General features: G+C 27.8%; 1 protein-coding gene across 1 annotated transcript; it reads left to right on the top strand.

Annotated features, from left to right (window-relative positions):
- The first annotated feature begins 8,604 nt into the window (after positions 1–8,604).
- On the top strand, positions 8,605–11,423 carry LOC114176214 (protein SKU5 SIMILAR 14-like). Its single transcript, XM_028061171.2, has 9 exons — positions 8,605–8,700; positions 8,827–8,978; positions 9,070–9,179; positions 9,264–9,534; positions 9,624–9,720; positions 9,813–10,158; positions 10,385–10,753; positions 10,856–10,934; positions 11,042–11,423. Exons 2-9 carry the CDS (start codon positions 8,832–8,834, stop codon positions 11,258–11,260), a joined length of 1,638 nt encoding a protein of 545 aa, XP_027916972.1. The 5' UTR covers positions 8,605–8,700; positions 8,827–8,831; the 3' UTR covers positions 11,261–11,423.
- Positions 11,424–15,943: the final 4,520 nt, after the last annotated feature.

Genomic DNA, 15,943 nt, shown 5'->3' with positions numbered 1-15,943 from the left:
TATTTTTATATCTACATAAATTACTTTTTTATAAATAATCATTAATATTAGTTTTTAACTTTTTAATATTTATATAAAAACCTATATAAGGAAAATAATTACATAAAAAATAATATTAAATATGAAATAAAAATCAATAAATTGAAAATATAAACTATCGTAACTTTTGATTTTGTATCTTAAACATGTTAAAGACACAACCCCAAATTTTCAAATCACTGTACAAATAATGAAGTATTCTAAAACCATGAAAGCTTAGGTTTTCTGTGAAAAATTAAAGTTATGAAAAAATGAAGGCAACGAAGTGCAAAGAGCGTGGAAGAAAGTGACGAGGTAGAAAAGAGATTGGAGAGGTTGCAGCTTGACTACATCGTCAACACTGAGTTTGGTTCCTAATCAGGTTAATTACTTTTGCCTCTGTTATTTCTCGTTCACCTTCTTGCTTTTCATCGATTGGTTCTTCTTCTTATTGTTGTTTGGTAGATCGAAAATGAGACGATTTCGAAGCTGGCGAAATCTTGTATTTGAACGGAGAAGCCAGTATTGTTGCGTTTCATCGAAGCGAAGGAGGTTGCACTGTTGCCATTACTATGTGAATGACGCCAGATTGGGGGATTAAGGCAAATGTTGATTTCGTTACCTTTGTCGGCAACATGTAATCATTTATTCTTTTTCCTAAGCTCTTAGTTTTGTAATACTTTGCAACAAAGTTTCTTAGTTTTGTAATCATTTTAAATATTTTTTATCATTTATTACTAGCAGAATGACTTGTTTTTTTTACTATGAGAGCGATAGCGTCTTTGGAAGAATAGTTGCTACTCTAATTTGGAGTGTGTTCCCGATTCTTACTCATGATCTTTTATTTGATTTTATTGTTAGATTTACGTGGTATACCTTCTTGGAGGCTAAGCTGTATCTTTTTCCTCTCTCTTGTTTTCTAACATTCTTTCTTAATATTGACACATCTTGTTTTCATATAGGTTTTTTAAAACTATTTTAATGTCTTTACAGAAGAGTTGCATGATATAGGATTAAGATCCCTATCTCTGCAAATTTTGGTGAATTTGACGTTTGTTGTGGATTTCGGAATTTTGAAATGGCTTCCAATGCTACATTCGGACACGCGTGCCCGACACTTATGACAGCCACATCAAATGGTGTGTTTCAGGGCCACGACCCTCTTGATTTTTCGCTTCCCTTTGCCATTTTGTATATAAGCCTTGTTCTTGTGGTCTCAAGGGAATTGGCATATCTTCTAAAACTTTTAAAGCAACCTAGAGTTATTGCAAGAGATAATTGTAGGTCCATTTCTTTTCTTTTAGTTTTTAATTAATATAGCTGTATGTACTGTATTTTACCATCAATCCTTACTAATGTTGGATGTCTTTTCATATATGGATCCCATATAAAATAAATACAACATGAAATTTATGTTAAAATTTGTAAAAAGAATACGTGTAAATATAAACAACTCAAAACATATATGAGTATAAAAAAGGAATTGGATCTATGGAATTAGAAAAAAAAATGAAGTTAAACTTAAAATATCTAAACAAAAGTAACATGTATATATATGAATAAAATGCAAAATATTGTGACATGTAATTCTCATTAAAAACATTTAGAATAACATGAATTTGAGGTTAAAATTTTAAAGAAGAAATACATGCAATTGTTATTAATGTAGTAGATATTGACACACAATAACTAATTATCAATATGTACATACGAATTTTTTTTTTTGGAATTATGAATTTTGGTATAAATTTATTTGCGTTAAATTATAAAATTGACATAACAATTTATTAGAGATACGTAGTAAAATAATATTGTTGTATGAATAGAATCTATAATTAAATTTTTGAGTTATATATTATTTTAAAATAAAATGGGTATGTGTAGGTTGTTATTAAAGTAAAATTTAGGTATATTGTGCATTATGTAACTTGTACAAAAATAAATAATAATAATAATAATAATTTGAGGGGCATTTTTATAAATTAAGAAAGATAGTAGGAGTATTTATGAGTTGTATTTCATGAAAGGTGGTAGGGGTATTTTGGGAAATGAAATAGTTATTAGGATATGAAATGACAAAAAAAACCAAAGAAATGAATTGGTGTCAAAATTATAAGTCAGAGTGAATATGCAATATCATCGGTAGTGTTAATAACAACATAAGAAGATGTACATATTGTTTTAATAAAGAGTTTTGATGATGATGACTTATAGAGAAGTGTGGAAGACTTAATCATGAATCATGGAGAAATGTTGAAGACTTAAAGAATGCTTAGATTTAATAGATATGTTGAGCACTTAAGTTTTTAGTAGTTTAGTTGTTGAAGTCTTGTAATTTTTATCTTATTTAAAATAGTTAGATTAGTATGTCAATAGACAATTATAACTTAACTTTTCATATTCTTAACCTAATTTCGAAAGTGACTTTCATAAGTGAATGTGAGAGTTCTCTTTACAAAAAACAAAAGTTAGAGAAGTTTGAGAACTCTTTGTTGAAAGACTTTAAAAAATTTAGTGTGGGTATAGCGATAATTTTCACCAAGTGAGTTCGTGTGTGATTGGGTGTTGTTGCGGTTGTTATGAGAAGTTGTTCATCTTTTATGTGATTTAAAGAAGGTGTTCATTCCTTGTGGATTCAAAAAAGGTGTTTTTTCATCTCTTGTGTGATTCAAGAGAGTGTCTTCATCCTTTGTGGGATTCAAATGAGGTGTTCATCCCTTGTGAATTTCAAGGGAGGTGTCTTTCATCTTATGTGGCTTCAAGAATGATGCTTTCTATCCTAAACCATTTTTTCTATGATTGTAAGTTTTGTGGATTTCAAAAGATATGCATTTCATCTGATCTGACTTCAAGAGAGGTGCTTTCTATCGTAAACCATTATTTCTATGATTATAAATTTGTATTTTTTAATGATTGAATTAATCCCTTTACAAAAATATTAACAACTAGATATAGGATTTCTTGATCGAAACCACTATAAAATATATTGGACAATTTCATTTTATTTTCTCTTCCCTATTTTCTTTATCTTACGTGATTATTAAAATAAAAAAAAATTAATTAAACTTTGATATTAAAAGAAAAATTTTAAAAACACCATTTTTTAATAATTCAACAAACAAAACTGTTTCTTAATAAATATTTGTATTTTAAGGTATATCTATTTCCTTTGAATTCAGTATTTTGTCACAGACTCAAAGTAGGTACGTCCGAACCTCCTCAACCATGCACGTGTTTAAGATCTGTCATCATGTTTTGTTTAGCTTATTTTTTCAAATTTCTAGAAAACATGCCCTTAAGCAAATCATTTATACCAGGGAAGATACATTGATTTATTGGGATGGGTTTTCTTACGAAGGAAGTTCGTCTAAAATTCGAAAACTTTTGATATAAAAAATATCTATATTTAGATTTTTCACCTATATTTAATCTCGTTTAAATTGTCATCAATATGAATCATCAATTTTAGTATTACCGATAAAATTTTTGATTGAAAATTCATCAGAAAAATACAAAATGAAACACAAATCCACATAATAATTTAATATGTACTCCGATTCAAAATTTTAAAATAATAAATTCACTGTCTTATTTTTTATAAACTCGTCTTTTTCGTATTTTTTAATGGGAAACCTAAATTTATACTAAAATTTTCAGTAATGACAAAAGTGAATATAAATAATGCATGCTCTTTAATTTTATTTAAACTTAATTACTGGTTTTGATTCCGACTTTGGTTAGAATGTTTTAAATTGGTTCTTGTTAAAAAAATTTCAATTGTCTTCTAATTATTTTTTTTTAAATTATTAACAATGTTAACATTATGTCAATGCGATTTTTTTATTATTAATTTTCTTTTATCTTTTTAATATTTTTTGGAATTTTGTTTATTTTTTACATATCAAGTTCTTAATGTGATACATCATACTGTGAATGTCACATGAACACATATAAATGTTAATGTGTAAGTGTTTTTATCTCAATTTAATCTCTATATATATTTCTTTAGTTTAATTTAATCTTAATTTTTTTAAATATAAAATATTAATGTCTCTAAAGTAAAATCAAATTTATTATTTATATAAATATTATAATAATAATTTTATTAAAATATTTTTTAACATGTTACTTTGTTAAATATTATTAATTTATATTTTGTTAATCATGTTTTACAAAATAATTTTGAATTAAAAAAAAATATTGGGTCTCATCTGAAATAACCTAAGTTCTAGACTATTCTGCTATTCCGAAACTCAGCATAGATGGAAGGGACAAAAGAAACATGCATGTCTCATCATGACTGGCACTCCCTCAATACTGGAAAAGCTAATTAATTATCTTTTCCATTCTACCCACTCTCGTTAGGCTGTCGTTTTCACCGCAAATGACGCTTACCATGTGTCTTCTTTTATTCTACTCCTCACCTCATGTGCTACTACATGCTGTATTTAATATAAAATTGTTCTTTATCCTCACTATTTTCGTTCACTGTTTAACAAAGAAAAATGAAGTACGATCTTTTACTACAAAAATAGTCTAATACAATATTCTTTTTCTTTTATCTTTATCAAATATTTTTAATTTTCACCACAGTTATATCTTCTTCTTCTTTTGCATTTCTTTTCTTTTTACCAGACATATATTATACGAGCATCAATTATTCTATCTTAATAACTAATTAAGTTTGAAACGTAAATATTGAACTACGTTAATACTTGAAGTCTCGAGAAAAAAAAATACTACTTAGGCTTGTGATAGTCATCATAATATTGATTTTAGCAACACTATTAACATAACAGAAAAGATAGGTGAAATTATATATACTTATATATATATATATATTAATTATTTTTATTTATTTATTTTTCTTATTCTCATGTCATGTAGTACTCTAAAATTAAAAGAGTCAACTTTTGATTGACCGTCCCACTTTACTAAAAAATGTTAATACGTGTTTTGATGTTTGAATTTCTTAATTATGTCATGTGATTCTATCCTTAAGAAGATACTACTTTATTCTACAAATAGTTTAATCTAGTTAGAGCACTACCTCAAATAACACAGGTAGTGTCTGTGTGTATGCATTTTTTAAATATGCGTAATATTATTTTAGTATGTGATAATATTATAATGTTATTAAGTTAATATATAACTTAAAATTATATTTATTAAAAATAAAGTAAAATATATCAGAACAGATAAAAAAATAACTATTGATAAATAAAGAAGAAGAGAAGAAGCAGAGACATCCGATTTTATAAAAGGTTCATAAAAATAACGCTCAATTTTTAAAAATTTAATAAATTATTATATTTAAAGGGTAAAATCGGTATTTTGAAAAATAAACACAAAAAAGAGAATCTCCTTTATATATTGTTATATATATATATATATATATATATATATATATATATATATATATATATATAAAAGATCTTCTGAAGAGGAATTTTTGTAGCTTAAGTTTTAATGAATCTATAAAATTTGAAAGTACATCGTTAATTTTGAAAAGGAAAATACAATAATATATATAAATAATGGTAGTATTTGGATATATAAAAATAAAACCAACAGTTTGTTTTCAATACTTTATTGTAAGAACCCAAATTAAAATGTATTCGTATCACAAAGATAAAACATGTATTTAACCTAATATTTTCAAATGTTATACACGATGAGAAAGGATTAAATTAACCGCACTGTAACTTTTAAGAGTTATTTTTCATCATCATTATTTATTCTTTATTAATCTCATTATTAATGTTGTGTTTGGATCCACATAAGTATTGTTCATGCGGATGGAAAGTGACTTAAATATATGTTTGGATCTGCTTGTTTGTACTGATTTGAGAGTGCGAATTTGCAGGTGAGTTACAAAATTTGGCACTCTCTAAAATGAAGAGATGTGCAGGAAAAATCAAATCATCGTATTAAAATTACTTTATTCTCACTCTCTTTTAACAATTTAATTTACCTTATTGAATTATATGGATATTAATAATATTGTATATTATTATATATATATAAATTTAATTATTATAATAATTAGTATTATATAATAATAATAATAATATTATTATTATTCAAATAAATATCTTTTGTAAATAAATTAATTCTATAAAATAAAATATATTTAAATAAACGTGGAGCTAAAATTAAACCGTCTATATTATAAATTATTTCAAGTTATAATTGAGAATAATAATAATTATTTTAAGTTATTAATTATAATATGAATAAATTATATTTTTGTAATTTTAAATAACATTTTTTATTTTATTTGAATATCATTTCTTCTATTTATAATGAAGGGTAAAATGGTAATCATATAATTTATTTTATTAAAAATTATAATTTATTAAATTTTATCAATCATGTCATATACAAACTTTCATCAACTTTTCACTCATGTCCACTCAAATCATATCACATTTCCTTTAATCCAAACAACCTCATCTTTACCAAATCAACTCAAATCCACTTTCCTAAATTCACACCCCAATTCAAACAGAACATAGAAGCTAGATTCATTAGATTAAGAGAAAAATATGAGAAGAAATATCAGAGTACTTATAGTAACTCATATTCACTTAGTAGTAATATTCTTAATTTAAATAATTTTAGATTACTATTATTTTGCAAATAAATGTGCACGTGATTAAGAAAAATACAAGTAAAATGCGTAGATAAGCACCTCCACAAACGACGACACTTATTTAAGTTATAAAATGTATTTTAAAAATATGTGCTAAATTTTGGTCTTATATTTTTTTTAGGTTTAAATACCTTTTTGGTCCTCATTTTTGTAGTGTTTGTTACGGATGGTCCTCATTTTGACAGAATGTTTAAAATGGTCATCATTTTTACCGAATGTTTAAAATGGTCATCATTTTCGCAATTCGTGTTTTATTTAGTCCTTTTCTATAATGTCGTTTAAATAATTAACGGAGCATTGTATAGGTGGCACGGTTTGTATTAGGGTGTGTTACGTGTACTGTACAGGTGACTAATTAACGTTAATTTCTCAGTTTATGGAAAATTTTGCAATTAGGAAAATTTCTTCATCATCGTCTTTCATGATCTCAGATTTGCAGAGGAAGCAGCTAATACTTGTCATTTCATCATTGGATTGCAGTTGCGCTCTTCATTTAAATTTTTCAGTTAATCATCATCAACGAGATAATTTGGTTTAAGGTTTTCTAGGTTGTGTTTGCTCGTAGGTTAAGGTTTTCGTAATTCTATTTTTGGATAAGTAAACTATACAAATATTATAAGAGTGTCATTATTTCTATTTAAAATATAACAATCAGAGTCACAATTCAATTATGATTAGTCTCATTTAACTTAGATAATTATACATCATACAATAATATCTTTTTCAACAATTATGTCAGTAGAAATAAAATTAGTAATTTTTACTTTAATATTAATTGTTAGATTCAACTTTTACTTTTCAGAAAAAAAATCATAAATAATAATCAAATTACAACTCTTTTTAGCTAATAATGTAATAACTCAAATATCTTCGGGGATTTGACTCGTTTCACAAATTTTATGGGACAATTGATGCAACCTAAAAAAGAAACATCATATGATATATTTTTTGGCAAGAATATGTAACATGAAGCTTTTCGTAGTCATCGTGAAAAATAAAAGTGAGATTAAATGAGACAATAAGTATTCATCCGAAGTAATGAATTAAAAATTTGAAGTGGTATGAAAAATTTGTTTTGGAAATCCGTTTTTTTGGGCTATATCACTTAATTACTAATATTTTTGCTTTCTTACACTATGTTTGTTTCTACATTTTACATGACTACTTGTATTCATGCTTTAGCTATCTTAGACTATGTTGTTCCCTACATGATTCTTCATTTTCAGTTTTAATTTCTAGGTCATTTTTTTTTTCATTGCACTTAATGGAGACATATGAACTTCACATGGAACAATTATGAACTACGATAAATGCAACTATCAAATAACTCGAAAAGAGAAATAAAAAAATAGCCATGATCGGTGAGAGTATGGTGCCCTTTCACAAGGAATTAGTCTTCCTCTTTATTGGCGTATGGGTCAGTAGGTGAACTGTAAAAGCAATTCAACAATTTGCATATCTACTATACACAAAATCACTTTATTTTTAAGCTGCAGTTTGAAAATTAAAGAACTTCAACTACAAAAAAAGCTCTCTTTAAATATCGACATATATCGTTCACTAAACCCGGAACAATCGTTGGTGAGAATGCAGCTACATCTGCAACTGAAAAGCAAAACAAAATTGATATGATCAGTGGCGAAATTTCAGGGGGCTATTGGTCAAAAAAATGCAAGTGGTGGCCAAATAAAGCTACGGTTTCACTTTAATAATGATATATGTTTTTCATACAGAATTAATATTATACTTTACATATATAAAACTTTAGCCTGAAGCAACATCAACTTATGGAAACGCGTTAACACCGCAGAAAACGGATGATGAATTTGTTACCTTAACACCAAACATGATCCCATTTTTTAATTATATTGTGTTAGCATATATATATATATATATATATATATATATATATATATATATATATATATATATATATATATATATACCATATGTAATAAATGGCCTCTGCAGCGTTCAGCCTCAAAGCCTTACCGAGTTTCACTGTTGAAGAGAATACAACAGAAGTGGTACTTTTCTAAACTCGAAAGTGATGCTTCATGTTTAGTTCCTAGTTTCTTTCATTATTTTCTTTCTACTCTGCAGTGAAATATAAGTGTTCTTTTTTGTTGCCATGTTATGTTTTTTGTGGACAGACGCAATGGGAAGCACTTGTTTGCTCCATCTGTTGCGTGGTGTTGTTGTGGCTCTGCTGAGTGTGTGTCTTGTACAAGGAGAAGATTCATATAAATATTACACGTGGACCGTGACATATGGAACTCTTTCTCCCCTAGGCAGTCCTCAGCAGGTGTGTAACATAATATGCTTGCATTGGTTAACATATGTTTGGATAAATTGGTTGAAGCTGAGTCTAAAGTTTTAGTGCTTAAATTTCCAAGGTCATTCTGATCAATGGTGAGTTTCCGGGTCCTCAACTGGATTTGGTAACTAATGACAATGTTGTGCTCAACCTTGTCAACAAGTTGGATGAACCATTTCTACTTACATGGTGAGTTTCTTTTTTCTGTTTTGTCGTGTCTCGTTCATACTTTAACTGAACTTTGAATAGAGTGACATTGTTGTTGTAAACCAGGAATGGCATCAAACAAAGGAAAAACTCATGGCAAGATGGGGTGTTGGGAACTAACTGCCCTGTTCCTCCAAACTCAAATTACACATACAAGTTTCAGGCCAAGGATCAGATTGGAACCTTCACATACTTTCCATCAACTTCACTGCATAAAGCAGCTGGAGGGTTTGGAGGACTCAATGTCTACCACAGATCTGTCATCCCAGTTCCTTATCCGTACCCTGATGGAGATTTCACTTTACTCATTGGTGATTGGTACAAGACCAACCACAAGGTATCATCAACTTGTGCCTTTGCATTTTTCTCATGCGTTGTGCTTCCTTGCAAATTTGCCACCTAACGTTTCGTTTTTGATATTTGCAGGCATTAAGGGAGACTTTGGATTCTGGAAAATCTCTTGCTTTTCCCGATGGTCTTCTTATCAATGGCCAGGCTCATACTACCGTAAACGGTGACCAGGGTCAGTCTTTTAAAAAAGAACCTTATGCAGATTCCAACTTTGTCAAAGTTGTCTCTCCGAACACTATTCACGCTTTGGCTTTTTATTTTCAGGAAAGACCTACATGTTTAGGATCTCAAATGTGGGCATGTCAACATCTATAAACTTCAGAATTCAGGGTCATACCCTGAAGCTGGTTGAGATCGAAGGATCACACCTTGTCCAGAACGTATACGACACTCTAGATGTGCACGTTGGGCAATCAGCTACTGTGTTGGTAACGTTAAATCAACCTCCAAAGGACTACTACATTGTTGCCTCAACAAGATTTTCCAGAAAAATTTTCACAGCAACGGCAGTGTTACATTATTCAAACTCTAATTCCCCAGCTTCTGGACCCCTGCCTAGTCCCCCCATTCACCAATATCACTGGTCTGTGAAGCAAGCTAGAACTTACAGGTTCATCAAAACCTCTAACCAAAATCAACAAGCTTAAAATTTTAGTCAGTTTGTCTATACATCCATAGTACTAATCATGTTACAGATTATTATTTTTACTTAATAACGAGCAAAATTATCATATACTACAAATTTTGATTGATTGGTAGTGTTAAACTCTTCATATATGCATGTACTATTATTAAGTCTTTTTTTGTATCTGCTAAACTGTTAATTGCTGGTGCAGATGGAATCTGACAGCAAATGCTGCTAGGCCTAACCCACAAGGGTCATACCATTACGGAAAAATAACTCCTACAAAGACAATTGTATTGTCCAATTCAGCTTCTTTGATTAATGGAAAACTGCGGTATACTGTGAACAGAGTTTCCTACGTTAACCCTGACACCCCTCTCAAGCTTGCTGATTACTTCAACATTCCTGGAATCTACAGTGTTGACTCACTCCAGAGCCTTCCTTCTGATAACACTCCCTTATCCGTAGCAACCTCCGTGGTGCCAACTTCTCTCCACGACTTCATTGAGGTCGTTTTTCAGAACAACGAAAACACCATGCAGTCTTGGCATCTTGATGGCTATGACTTCTGGGTCGTGGGGTATGTCAGCTTCAATCTTCTTTTAGTGTTGTAGAAGCAATCATCTTTACTTAGAATTAGCTTAAGGGGAAGTATTAATGGTGTTCTTTGCAACAATGACAGTTATGGCTTTGGTGAGTGGACGCCAGTCAAGAGAAGAACCTATAATCTAGTTGATGCCCTGACCAGACACACTGCACAGGTAACATAAACAAGTGTATAGTTTTATGATGTGTGAACGAAAAAGCCTCTTAAAAATAGTGATTTAAAACCATGATACATATTTTTCTGTTGCTATGAACAATGTAGGTGTATCCAAATGGTTGGACAAGCATATTGGTGTCGTTGGACAACCAAGGAATGTGGAATCTGAGGTCTGCAATGTGGGAAAGGCAGTATCTTGGGCAACAGTTATATCTGAGGGTTTGGACTTCTGAGCGCAGCCTTCATAATGAATATGATATTCCCAACAATGTGTTGCTTTGTGGCAAAGCTGTTGGACATAACAACAACAACAACAATCCCTAGTATCACAATCTTCACCAATTAATCTTATGTGTCCTGTTCTAGTCATGAGAGTTTGACTACCACACAAATTTCTACATGTGTTCTGTAAATTTGAGCATTGTCTCTTTTATCGAAGTTTCACTGCTCATTCTCGTATATGAAATTTTTATCAATTAGTTTCTTAGTTCATGGTTGATATCATAAGAATAACCATTAATTTAGTCCACAGTATTCTCCCGTAAAGAAAAGTTAAACTGATAAAGTTATATAAATAATTCCTTTCCTGTTCAATTATATAGAGTTCTTAAAGTATCAAAAATTCATCAATTCAGTTTTTAAGTTGATATTTTACTACCATTGAAAAACTAATTTAAAAAAAAAAATCGACACTCAGATACTATTCATGTAATTTTATTTAGGCTTAATTACCATTTTGGTCCCCTAATTTGTTGGGTTGGTTCATTTTGGTCCCCTTATTACTTTTTGGTTCAATTTGGTCCTCTAATTTTTTTAAAGGTTCAATTTGGTCCCTACTGTTAAGTCTATGTTAACACCGTATTCGTACATGCCACGTGTCATCTTGTGGAATTTTCAATTTTTTTTTTATTTTTTTTTATTTTTTTAATTATTTTTTTTAAAAAATAAACTACCACGTGTCACCTTATGGTTGTATTGCAGAGACCAAATTGAACCTTTTAAATAATTAAAGGACCAAATTGAATCAAAAAATAATAAGGGGATCAAAATGAACCAACCTAACAAATTGGGGAACCAAAATGATAATTAAGCCTTTTATTTAAATATATCTGATTTATCTTTCTACTCTGATCAACTTATGAGTTTAACTTATTTATTTATTTGACATGAAACTTTTATCAAGAGAGTTACATGATCTACTTAAAGTTTGATATGATCAATTTGAAAGTATTTAAAAATGTACTTTTTTTAGAAAAACTTATTTTAATAATTTTTCTATTTAATAACCTAAACACATCTAAGTTTTCTAAATAGATGCAAAGAGATATATAATTGTAAGACATTAAATATAAATGTAATCTATAAGGAGTGTTATTTTGATAAGAAAGATCAGAGCAAGAGGAAGAGATTGAACGAATTAGTGGATGAAGTTGGTATTATTTCTTTTAAGTAATTTTGAGGAGATTTTAGAGTGGATTAGAGAATGAAATTTGTGACTGAATTGACTGATGTGATAAATTAAAAAAAAATTAATAGAAAAAAGTTAGATGACCAAAATGTTCCTATTGTTACAGGTAATATAAAAATGAATGGTTGAAAATATGAAAAACATATTTATAAAAATGAATGATACAATATATATTGTATAAAAGTAAATATAATATATAAGTTGGAAAATAATTAATTTACATAAAAAACTTTTTTTTTCTTTTTAATAGTAATTTTAGAAGTAATAAATTATTATTATCATTAACATAGAATTAAGAAAGTGAACTACAACCACATATATTGATTTTAACTACTAAATCACATGTAACACAAATTAAATAATGAAGGGTAATTTGGTAAATCTAACTGTGTCACCCTCTAATTTCATTGTAGATGGTGAGATTGCATTTTCAATCAATCCCTCAAATTATCTCCTCTCATCACCTTCTATCACCTCTAAAAGAACATGTTACTCACCTCCTAATCATCTCTTCCTATTCCTTGTGAATAATACATCCACCCAAAAGAACACAGTCTTAGAGATTTTCTCTTTTGTGTTCACAATTCATTTTTTCAGTTCTACCCTTAATTATTATTTTAAAAATTAATTATTTTATAAATAGTTTACCTTTAACTAGGATTGTCAAATAAATCCTACCTGCAGATATCCGTAGATAAAACCCGCAATGGATAGGAAATGAATATTCAAAATGGATACCCGCTACTCGCGGGTACGAGTATTTTTGATACCCGCATGTTAATGGGGCGGGCACGAGTATTATAGTATTTGTACCCGTGGATACCCGTACTCGTTAAACTTTAATTCACAAAAATACCCTTTTATATATATATATATATATATATATATATATATATATATATATATATTAGTAAAAAACATTTTGACCTAATTTTTTCTAAGCTACACATCTTGTCTTGTCTTTTGTCTTCGTTCTTTCAGCTTCAAGTATTGGTACGTTGTCAAACCCTTGGCATTCTTCTCTTTTCTTTCTTTGAAATTGAGCATATACATCAAACCCTATATAGACAGTAACGTTTATGGTATGGTATGCTTGTTGTCAAATGATAGAATCAAAATAAGAATACTTGACACATGACAATTGAGGTTTATTATTTGTTTTTTTTTTCTTTTCAGGAATCAATAAGAAAAAAGTGAGTTTGTTGATCAAAGCACTAATATAAAAATTTTCATTGTGTTCAACATAATTTTATATTTATTTTTTTAATTATTTGTACTTGTATGAACTTGAGTTTATTTGAACTTTATTTAAAATGTATGACAATGATGTATTTTATTTTATTTTATTTGAATTTATGATTAAATATTTATTTTTTAAATAATTTTGTAAATACACACGGGTACCCGTGATACCCATAAATATGAAAAAAATAGGTGGGTACCCGCATAACGGATATCCAACAGATATGGATACAGGTATGAGACGAATATTTATCTAACGGGTATAATACGAAGCTACTACTCGTATCCTACCTATCCCGTTGACATTCTTACCTTTAAGCGTTGTTTTAAAAACCTTTTTTATTTTTAGAAGTTATTTTATTTAACAATTATTTTAAAAATTAATTATATATTTCGAAAATAAATATTATTAATTTTAACTCAAATTTCTGTAAAAATAAAAAATGTGAACACATAAATGCAATAACATCTATATTTTTACTGGTGGTAATAAAAAAATAATTTTATTAAATTTATCGGTTCTTACGTCAACTGATTCCGTAAGTTCTAAAATAGTAAATGAACTAAAATATAATGTTTTGAGATACATAATTTTTCTTAACAATAGGGATAAATGAATGTACACACCATTTTTTTTTATTATCATTTTTTTTATTATCATTTGATATTATTCCTCACTGCTATTTATTTATTTATCTTTCTAAAAATATAAAAACTAATTTTTATTAAAATTATTTTATCCTTATAAAAATTTTCAACTAATTATAAAATGTGTCAAATAAATAAATTTAGATAAGGTCAAGCATCATGTTGCACAGGCAGCTAAGTAGCCCTTATTAATGAACAAGTGGCAGAATGGAAACCTAAAGATAGACGGATTACTGGTCAAGGAAACTGTTGAGAATAGCGATATGCAGTAGGCTGCTACTTTCTGCACCATAATTTCTTCTTCCTGCACCCCATAAAAGTTGTAATTCTCAAATTCAAAACACACTTAATTAAAAATATAAAAAAGACTTGCACTTTCCAAAAGACACAAAAGGAAATTAGTAATTAGCGAGTTTGAAAATTAATATTTTTATTTTAAAAATATATTTTCTAATATTTCTAAATAGTAAACTTTAAAATTTATTTATCATAGGAAAAAATAGATAAATTATTTTTTAACTATTAAGTATTTATCATATGATCTATTGAATTTCAAAAATAGTAGATGAATCATTAAATCTTTGTAAAAGTAAATGCACCGGCCGATCTTGATCAATAATTTTTGGAACCAAAATAATACATTCAAAAATTATATATTTAATTATTGTCACTAATACAATAAAAATAAATATATAATTTAACATAATGATATCTATAAAAGAAATCACACATATTTAAAAAATTGTCCTTCGTTCCTCGAACTCATTAATAATTGAATCAAATTAAAATTTTTAATTATTTATTTTTCAATGTAAATAATCATATTGTTGACAAAAAAATCATCTTTTCATCTTATTTCACAATTTTGTTTTAATAATCTTCATTGCAGAAAATTATCTTTCTGTTCTAGCTGTAAAAAACAAGTAGAGTTAGAATAAAACGAATCAAATGATCATAGAATGATGTCCTTAACTAAAGAAAAATAGATGTCAAACCACAATAAAATCCAGTTATAAAAGAACATACAGTACAATTTTTTTTCTTCTATATTCATAAAATAAAAAATTAATATACAAGAAACTCACAAGATAAATTATTAAACTAATATTTTACTATCAAAAGTGAGACAAGAGAGAATTACCTTTTTTTACTTAAAGAATATAGGGGAACAGATGAAAAATGAGAGAAAAAATAATAAATATTTTTCTTTTCAAAAACAAAAGAAAATGGATAAAAGGAGACAAGAATAATTTATAAAAATCTAAAAAAAATAAAGAGAAAATAAAAAATATATTAATAATTTTTTATTCTTTATTATATTTAAATTTATATTTTATTATTTGTTAACATTAAATATTATATTTTATAAAAAAATAAAAAAATAAATTTAATTATTATTAATTTCTAATATATTATTTATAAAATAAAAAAATTTCAAAATTTTTGGAAGTACCGTAACCCACCAGTTCAAGCTCCGCCACCGAGTAAATGGAGAATTTATTCTAATCCATTTTTATTGTGTTTTTTTTACAATGGCCAGATTTGATAAATTATTTGTGAATAAACTAAATAAGTATTGATATGTGGATTACTTTCACAATCTTTTTAAAGGTTGTACAAAACCATTAACATATACTAATTATTTTATT

This window comes from Vigna unguiculata, chromosome 3 (genome assembly GCF_037176805.1).
Source record: "Vigna unguiculata cultivar grain cowpea cultivar isolate G323 ecotype 2 chromosome 3, ASM3717680v1, whole genome shotgun sequence".
NCBI lineage: Eukaryota > Viridiplantae > Streptophyta > Magnoliopsida > Fabales > Fabaceae > Vigna > Vigna unguiculata.
The sequence above is the reverse complement of the archived record's forward strand: the minus strand, read 5'-3'. Positions and strand labels throughout refer to the sequence as shown.

Excerpts from the sequence above, each read along its gene's own strand:
- LOC114176214 (XM_028061171.2), top strand. The coding sequence starts at position 8,832 with ATGGGAAGCACTTGTTTGCTCCATCTGTTGCGTGGTGTTGTTGTGGCT. Across the intron at positions 9,180-9,263 it reads GAACCATTTCTACTTACATG|GAATGGCATCAAACAAAGGA; the intron begins GTGAGTTTCTTT and ends GTTGTAAACCAG. Across the intron at positions 9,721-9,812 it reads TACCGTAAACGGTGACCAGG|GAAAGACCTACATGTTTAGG; the intron begins GTCAGTCTTTTA and ends TTTTATTTTCAG.